The sequence below is a fragment of the Bison bison genome, unplaced genomic scaffold, assembly GCF_000754665.1.
Source record: "Bison bison bison isolate TAMUID 2011002044 unplaced genomic scaffold, Bison_UMD1.0 scf7180017854783, whole genome shotgun sequence".
Classification (NCBI taxonomy): Eukaryota; Metazoa; Chordata; class Mammalia; order Artiodactyla; family Bovidae; genus Bison; species Bison bison.
This window is the reverse complement of record NW_011485356.1, coordinates 102,214-110,414: the sequence shown is the minus strand read 5'-3', so window position 1 is coordinate 110,414 and position 8,201 is coordinate 102,214. Positions and strand designations below refer to the sequence as shown.

The 8,201-nt window shown below is 55.3% G+C and overlaps 1 protein-coding gene across 3 annotated transcripts in view; it reads left to right on the top strand.

The window, feature by feature from the left end:
- The window catches only part of VARS2 (valyl-tRNA synthetase 2, mitochondrial), a 12,595-nt gene that overhangs the window by 306 nt on the left and 4,088 nt on the right, over positions 1-8,201 (top strand). For 2 of the 3 annotated variants that reach the window (XM_010857219.1, XM_010857238.1), the window contains exons 2-21: positions 397-633; positions 768-849; positions 965-1,065; positions 1,590-1,711; positions 1,824-1,890; positions 1,978-2,075; positions 2,951-3,032; positions 3,200-3,319; positions 4,070-4,181; positions 4,877-4,965; positions 5,467-5,557; positions 5,772-5,899; positions 6,017-6,120; positions 6,302-6,383; positions 6,663-6,739; positions 6,847-6,922; positions 7,188-7,293; positions 7,479-7,549; positions 7,680-7,805; positions 8,021-8,125. In XM_010857219.1, coding sequence (XP_010855521.1) covers positions 433-633; positions 768-849; positions 965-1,065; positions 1,590-1,711; positions 1,824-1,890; positions 1,978-2,075; positions 2,951-3,032; positions 3,200-3,319; positions 4,070-4,181; positions 4,877-4,965; positions 5,467-5,557; positions 5,772-5,899; positions 6,017-6,120; positions 6,302-6,383; positions 6,663-6,739; positions 6,847-6,922; positions 7,188-7,293; positions 7,479-7,549; positions 7,680-7,805; positions 8,021-8,125 — 2,040 coding nt within the window. In that variant the 5' untranslated portion in view covers positions 397-432. The remainder of the gene's footprint in view (positions 1-396; positions 634-767; positions 850-964; positions 1,066-1,589; positions 1,712-1,823; positions 1,891-1,977; positions 2,076-2,950; positions 3,033-3,199; positions 3,320-4,069; positions 4,182-4,876; positions 4,966-5,466; positions 5,558-5,771; positions 5,900-6,016; positions 6,121-6,301; positions 6,384-6,662; positions 6,740-6,846; positions 6,923-7,187; positions 7,294-7,478; positions 7,550-7,679; positions 7,806-8,020; positions 8,126-8,201) is intronic. The other variant, XM_010857229.1, reaches the window with a different exon arrangement.

Sequence of the window (8,201 nt, the reverse complement as noted above, 5' to 3'; positions counted from 1 at the left end):
GCGTCGGGCGGGAAGGCAGATCAGCACGCGGGCTGGGGGCAGTGCAGATGGCCTTTGAGGAGGCGGACAAGTAGTGATCCTGGTGGGACCTCTTGCTGGCTCTGATGTCCATCATCTGCCAGAATCCCTGAGTCCTTTCCCTCTCCTCTGTGTCTACGGTCACCCCCACATCTCAGCTGAATAGGTTGAGGGCCTGAGACTTACTCTGTCCCGGAAGAGCGCTGCTAATTAGAAGACCCTGTCTACTCTAGTCCTCACAGAGGGAGGGTTGTGAGGGATGGGCTAGATACTTTATCAGTCAGTGCTGGAGGGAGGCGGGAAGAGGCGGGGGTAAGAGGGTGTGACTTTGGGAGTTGTGACCCTCCCTCACCACCATACCCTCCCAATGTGCTGTAGCTGGAACAGACTTTGGCCCCTTGCCAAGCACTCCCGATGCCTCATTTACCTCTGACCTCTTTTCGACCACCGCTTTGGGGCTTGAGGCCCTCACGGGGCCTCCCCAGGTTCCGTCCCCTTTCCACCCAGTCAGAGCCAAATGGATCAGCCATCTCCCGGAGGAACCGTGAAGCCAAACAGAAGCGCCTGCGAGAGAAGCAGGCATCGCTGGAGGCTGGGATAGCCCCCAAGAGCAAGGTTAGGAGTCCCGACAGCTGGTCCTTGGTTCTCTGAGAAATTTTGGGAGAGCACTGGAGGACAGACTGGCTGGATTCCAGATGCCTGGGGTATCCTGAAATTGCAGCCCGCATTCTGGTTCCTCCTCTCTGCAGTCACCTGCAGAATCCAGTAAGGCCTGGACCCCTAAGGAGAGAGTGTTGTATGAAATCCCCACGGAACATGGAGAAAAGAAAGGTAACTAGGAAACCTGAAGGCCTTTTCCCTCACATTTTGGTTGCCCATTCGGTCTGCTGAAATGCAACCTGGGAACAGAAGTCAGGAGTTAGTGGGGCTCTCCTCTGCCTCCTAGATGTCTCCCGACCCCTGCCTCCTGCATACAGCCCCCAGTACGTTGAGGCTGCCTGGTACCCTTGGTGGGTGCGAGAGGGCTTCTTCAAACCAGAATATCAGGTTAGTACCTGGCAGGGAGGAGTGCTAAATGATCCCCAGGACAGAATGGCCCATAAGATTGGTGGGCACGAGTCTGGAGCTCACAGCCAACCACATTGCTGCTGCTGCTGCTTCTAAGTCGCTTCAGTCATGTCCGACTCTGTGCGACCCCAAAGACAGCAGCCCACCAGGCTGCCCCGTCTCTAGGATTCTCCAGGCAAGAGTACTGGAGTGGGGTGCCATTGCCTTCTCCAATGCATGAAAGTGAAAAGTGAAAGTGAAGTAGCTCAGTCGTGTCCGACTCTTAGCGACCTCATGGACTGCAGCCTACCAGGCTCCTCCGTCCATGGGATTTTCCAGGCAAGAATACCTGCCGAAAAGCAGGGAAAGCTTATCTTCTCCCCCTGGTGTCTCAAAGGTTATCCTCTTCCCTGTTACTTGCCAGACTTTTTCCTACAGTTCTTTCTGCTTTGGAGACACCAGAGGGTGCTATTCCCCAGGGAACATCCAGTCCTCTCTTGCCATTTGACTTTTCTTCCTTCTAGGCCAGGCTGCCCCAGGCCACAGGGGAGACCTTTTCCATGTGTATCCCACCCCCTAATGTCACAGGCTCCCTGCACATTGGGCATGCGCTGACCGTGGCCATACAGGATGCTCTCGTGCGCTGGTGAGAGGGGAATGGGGCTGCATGAGTTCTTGGAGGAGAAAGAAATTGGGAAAGGATGAGGCTAAATGAACATGTAAAGCCATGGATTCCCATGAGGGTTTTTCTTTCGCAGGCACCGGATGCGTGGGGATCGGGTGCTGTGGGTCCCTGGCTCAGATCATGCAGGGATTGCGACCCAAGTATGTCTTTTGCCACTCATCCCTTTACTTGAGTGAGATTTCTTCCCCCAAAGTGACCTGATTCTCTGCCCCCTCATCTTACTGTAGGCTGTGGTGGAGAAACAGCTGTGGAAGGAGCGAGGCGTGAGGAGACATGAGCTGAGCCGGGAAGACTTCCTTAGGGAGGTGTGGAAGTGGAAGGAGGAGTGAGTATGGGGGGCAGGGCAGGAGGGGCTGAGACAGCAGGTTTGGATCTGGGCTTCCCAGCCCCTCTCCTAACTTGTAGTCAGGGCTTTTCCCATTCAGCTCTAACTTCCCGTGGGAGTGTAAGCTCTGAAGTCCCTTAGCATTTGGTGGGGTCTCCAAGCTTGGTGTGTGTGCATGTGTTGTGTATTGTATATGTTAAAATGCATGTAGTTATGTGTAAGTGCATATATATATATATGTGCACATATATATGGGCTCCCCAGGTGGCTCAGTGGTAAAGAATCTGCCTGCCAATGCAGGAGCCACAGGAGACACATGTTCAGTCCCTGGTTAGGGAATATCCCCTGGAGGAGGAAAGGGCAACCCACTCCAATATTCTTGCCTGGAAATTTCCATGGACAGAGGAGCCCAGTAGGCCGCAGTCCACGGGGTGTCAAAGAGTTGGACGTGACTGAGTAACTAAGCATGCATGCGCTCCCCCATATATTTATATGTGTGTATATATATATGTTTTTTCTTCCATTTATCCCATTTTCCTTTGCTTGGATTTCATCATCTCTCCTCACCTGTTCCCACTTTGCATCCTCTTGAAATTACCCTTTTTCTTCCAGGTCTGTTATCACATGCTGTCTTCTCTGTAAAGCTTCTTTGTGTTTCCCACAAATCGGCTGCCCCTTCCCCTTTTACTAGAAATGTTATGTTTCTTTCAATATCACAGAAAGCCATATACTGGGCCTGTGTGTCTCCATTAGCTTCTTGAGGCTAGATCAGTCTCGAACTCACTCCAGAGTCCAGCACCGCTGGGGCTTCACTAGGCCCGGGACATAGTTGATGTCTGGGACATGTTTGCTGACCCAAATCTGTCTGGGCACAGGAAAGGTGGCGAGATCTGTGAGCAGCTCCGAGCGCTGGGGGCCTCCCTGGACTGGGACCGAGAGTGCTTTACCATGGATACCGTGAGTGTTCGGTGCTGTGGTCCCTGTGGGTGTCAGGGAGGTGTTCAGAGTTCTGTGCAAGGAGGCGGGTTGCTGTGTATGTTAGGGGGGCCAGGGGGACGCCTGGGCCCCTGGCAGGGGGTGGGCTGAGAGGAGGCTGTTGGATGTGGACACTCAGGTCATCCTAGGGCTCCTCAGTGGCCGTGACAGAAGCTTTCGTGCGGCTCTACAAGGCTGGGTTGTTGTACCGGAGCCGGCAGCTGGTCAATTGGTCTTGTGACTTACGCTCCGCCATCTCGGATATTGAGGTGAGGCAGAGGAGAGGCGGGTTTGTGAGAGTTCTGAGCCCGGGGGAGAGCTCGGACTCTGGAGCCAGCCTGCCGGGATTCACATCTGAATCTGGCCACCTCCCAGCGATGTGGCTCCTGACAGGCTGTTAGCCTGTCAGCCTCAGTCTCCTCGGTCTGTAAAATTCAGGGCTGATGGAAATACCTGCATCACAGGGGTGTTGTGAGAATTCAGCGAGAACTCCTAGGAGGCTGGCATAATACCTGCGTGTGGTTTAAGTGCTCAGTGAATATTTACTTCTGTATTTTTTGCTGTGCTGGGTCTTCGTTGCTGTGTGTGGGCTTTCTCTAGTTGTGTCGAGTGGGGACTGCTCTCTAGTTGCGGTGCCCAGGCTTCTCTTGTTGCAGAGCACAGATTCTAGAGCGAGGGCTTCGTAGGTGTGGTGCGTGGGCTTAGTTGCCCTGCAACATGTGGAATCTTCCCACACCAGGGATCAAACCCATGTCCCCTGCACTGGCAGGCGAGTTCTTAACCCTTAACCCAGGGAAGGGTGGTCCCTTCCCCGGACCACCAGGGAAGTGCAGTGAATATGTTCTTTAACTGTGATGGCACAAGGATTAGGTGAGGGGAAGGAAGTGGCTCCCAGGTCCTCTGAGTGGCTTTTTGATGGATGGCAGGGAGGCCGGGGCTATGGATGAGTAGAGGTGGGAAACCAGTTGTGAGCCTTGCAGAGAGGCTGCTCTCTGACCCTGCCTCTTCCACGCCCCCAGGTGGAGAGCCGGCCCCTCCCTGGCCGCATGGAGCTTCAGTTGCCTGGCTGCCCCACCCCCGTGTCTTTCGGCCTCCTCTTTTCCGTGGCCTTCCCCGTGGATGGAGAGCCTGGTGAGGGTAGTCCTTGGAAGGGTCACCCACTTAACCTCTGCTTCCCCTGTTTTCTTGAGCCCACCTTGGGCTTTTGGAGGCAACCCACCAGCCTGTCTTCCATGTGACTTGGATGGAGGAGCATAGGGAACCTTGGAAGTATTGCCTCCTGGAGATACTCACCCTGGGTATCCTGGGCCATGTAAGAAAAGTGCACGCAGTCACTGCCCTGAGGGAGCTTAGTGCAATTCCACAGCAGGCTGCTACCCCTAAAAGAGACAAAGGGTCAGTTCTGAAGTGTGGTTTGAGCAGTAAGTATTCCCAGGAGTTTGGAGAAGGGAAGATGGATGAGCTGGAATAGTCAGAGGTTTCTTACAGGAGGGACTGGTGCTGCCTCCAAGAAGGCACAGCATTTATGATAAGGGCACCAAGCAAAGATTCTAGTTGGATTTATTAACATTCTACTCTTGTCTCCCAAGTGGGCTGTTGAGGAATTCTGTAGCCCCAGACATCCCCTTAGGCCTCTGGTCATTAGCTTAGCAGAAACCCCAGGGTCCTATAGACGTTGGTCCTTGTTTTCTCCAGTTACTCCTGGGGGCCTGCTCTACCTTGACCATCCCTGCCTCCCACCTTTTCCAGTTCTCCCAACTTTAGCTGTGTCAGGAGTACAAAGTGAGGGCGAGGACCACCTTTAAGTGATTGAATTTTGTCTTCAGATGCAGAGGTTGTGGTGGGAACCACGAGGCCAGAGACGCTGCCTGGAGATGTGGCTGTGGCGGTCCATCCTGATGATTCCCGCTACACGGTAATACTCAGTGCTCCCTGCGGCCTGGCCTTCCACCCCCATACTTTCTCTTCCCTTCCTTTTGGGATCGCAGCTCCTCCTCTCTGCTCGTTTTTCCTTTTCCTGAAATTTCCCTTATCTCAGCTCTCCAGTGGCTCTGACTCAGGTCCCTTCTCTTCCTGGTGTTACACTTCAGCTCAGGGCTGGCAGACTGTGGCCCGTGGGCCAGATCTCCTGTTTCTGTATGAGCACCCTCGTTCCCTATGTATCATCTGCAGCTCCATCATGTGTTGTCTAACTCTGCCATGGCAGTGGAGCAGAGTTGTAGAGACTGAATTTTCCTCCTGGCTTGCAAAGGTTAAAATTCTTACACTCTGGCCCCTTAAGAAAATGTTTACTGAGCCATGCTGTAGGTCTTTACCTTCTGGTTTTCACCCTCGTATTTCCAGGGTTCTCATGCCCAGCCCAGACCCTTCTACCCGACACATGTGTCTGTCCTTGATCCCTCTCCCTTCCCTTTAGCATCTACATGGGCGACAACTCTGTCATCCCTTGACGGGGCAGCTTCTCCCTCTTATCACAGACTGCACTGTTCAGCCACACCTGGGCACAGGTAAGTGGGGGCAGGGCAGAGACAGGAAGTCAGGGCTTCTGGGGGAGAGGGGAGGGGAGAGAACCAGGAAGAGGCAGAAAGTAGGGGAAGGGTGGTCTCAGTGGATAGTGGGGGATGAGAGGGAGGGATGGGGTAGCGTGGGCGATGGTGACACGTCTGGAAAAGCAAAAGCCAGGGTCAGGGTCCAGTGCTGACGGCAGTCCTGCTCCCCTAGGGGCGGTGAAGGTGACTCCAGCGCACAGCCCTGCCGATGCTGAGCTGGGGGCCCGACACGGCCTGAGCCCCCGGAGTGTCATTGCGGAGGATGGGACCATGACCGCCCTTTGTGAGGACTGGCTGCAGGTGGTACCAGCCCAGTGATACCCCGTCCTTTGAGGGCACCCTCTGCCCCATCTCCCCTCCCCCACCCTCTTATTTTTCTAGTAGCCTTTAAGCTTTACTTTTGCTACTTTTCTGCAGGGTCTTCACCGATTTGTGGCCCGGGAAAAGATTCTGTCAGCACTGAGGGAGCGGGGCCTGTTCCGGGGCCTCCAGAACCACCCCATGGTGCTGCCCATTTGCAGGTAAGCCTGTTTTCACTCCTTTCCTCTGATCACCCCCAGAAGGGGATGGGCGAAGCTTAAGAGTGACTGCAGGATGGGCTGTGCACCCCTCAGGCTAGAATACGAGCTCTGTGTCTGTGTTGTTGGCTGCTATGTCCTCGGCACTGAGGGCCTGCGCAGTCGGGTCCTGTGTCCCTTTCAGCCGTTCCGGGGACGTGGTAGAGTACCTACTGAAGAGCCAGTGGTTTGTCCGATGCCGGGAAATGGGGGAGCGAGCTGCCAAGGTGAGGCTGCAGTGTGGGGAGGGCCTGGGGCCTGGGCGGGAATGAAGAAACAGGGAGGCTGGGGCCCTCTCTAGCTATGCTTGTTGAGGGGAGAGCTGGGGGGATGGAGGCAGGGTGCCCAGAAAGGGCTGGCTTGCATCTTCACTCAAGTCCAGACTCTTCTCTGGAGGCTTGGGAGGTTCTTTCTGAGTTTCAGAACCATCTCAGAGACCACTGGTCCCATTCATGGGGATCGGGGGTGCAGGTAGGGAACCACCATTAAGGTCCTTCCCCCTCCAGGCCGTGGAGTCGGGGGCCCTGGACCTCAGTCCCTCCTTCCACCAGAAGAACTGGCAGCACTGGTTTTCCCACATTGGGTAAGAAGGGGAGCTCTCAGGGGAGGGGGAAGGGGGCCCACTGATCATACTAAGAAATCACTCATAGGAAAAAGGAAGAAAAAAAATCACTCCTATCCTCTTGGCAGGGACTGGTGTGTCTCCCGGCAGCTGTGGTGGGGCCATCGGATTCCAGCCTACCTGGTTGTAGAGGAACATGCAAAGGTCAGTAGGAGAAAGTGGAAGGGAAGGCTGGGTTTGGCCAGAAGAGCCTCAGCACAGGAGTCAGAGGGCTTCCAGCGCTGGTCCCAGCTGTGCTTCTGATCTATGAACCGCCGTTGTGTTAGCTCAGCTTCTGAGCTGGCATTTCTTCATCTCACCACCAGAGGGCGCCAGCCTTTCTCAGCCCACCGGAGACCATGAGCACTCAGCGCTGTCTCACACCTGTCCCGAGCTGTTCTCTCACTGCCCCTACTCCTTACTTCTGCAGGGTGAAACGGAGGACTCCTGGGTGGTCGGGCGGACAGAGGCTGAGGCCAGAGAAGTAGCTGCTGAATTAACAGGGAGACCAGGGGCTGAGCTGACCCTGGAGAGGGGTGGGTATTCCACCCGAGGCAGGCGGGGAGGGAGCAGGTACTGAGGTTGAGAAAGGTGGGGTCGGGGAAGCTGGGAATGGGACAGAGCCCTGGTCTCTGTGAGTGAGGGTCGGGCCGGAGAGGTGGGCAGCAGTGGGCTGAGGTCCTGATGCTGAGGTTCCAATTGTTTCCGTTCTGTCTTCCAGACCCTGATGTCCTGGACACGTGGTTCTCCTCAGCTCTTTTCCCCTTTTCTGCCCTGGGCTGGCCCCGAGAGGTGAGGTGGGTTGAGAGGAAGAGAGTGAAGGTGGGGATGAGGAAATGACCCCCAGGGCCCCTCAGAGAGTCCTATGAAGAGCTGGAGGCCCCAGGCTTGGGCCACTCACTGTTTATCTCTTTCCTCCTAGACCCCGGACCTGGCTCGTTTTTATCCCCTGTCACTTTTGGAAACGGGCAGTGACCTCCTGCTCTTCTGGGTGGGCCGCATGGTCATGTTGGGGACCCAGCTTACAGGGCAGCTCCCCTTCAGCAAGGTAAAGACCCTTTGGTGCCCTGCCCTTCTCTGAGACTCCCTAGTCTCCTCTAAGTCTTGTCCTCCATTCTAACCCCTCGTATGGGGTTTTCTGGGTTCCCAGTTCCTTTGTCCTGATTCACTTTCCAGCCTAACCTCTAATTCCTGAAGGACAGCTAAGGGCCCTCCAGAGGAAAGTTCTTCAGGCCCCACTTCTGACCCCCTCCATACCTCCAGGTCCTGCTTCACTCCATGGTCCGGGACAGGCAGGGCCGGAAGATGAGCAAGTCCCTGGGGAACGTGCTGGACCCACGGGACATCATCAGTGGGATGGAGCTACAGGTCAGGATGGAGGGCCCCAAGAGGGATGGGGTTTTCCAGATAAAGGAAGGGGAGCTGAATGGAGGGGCTGGCGGAA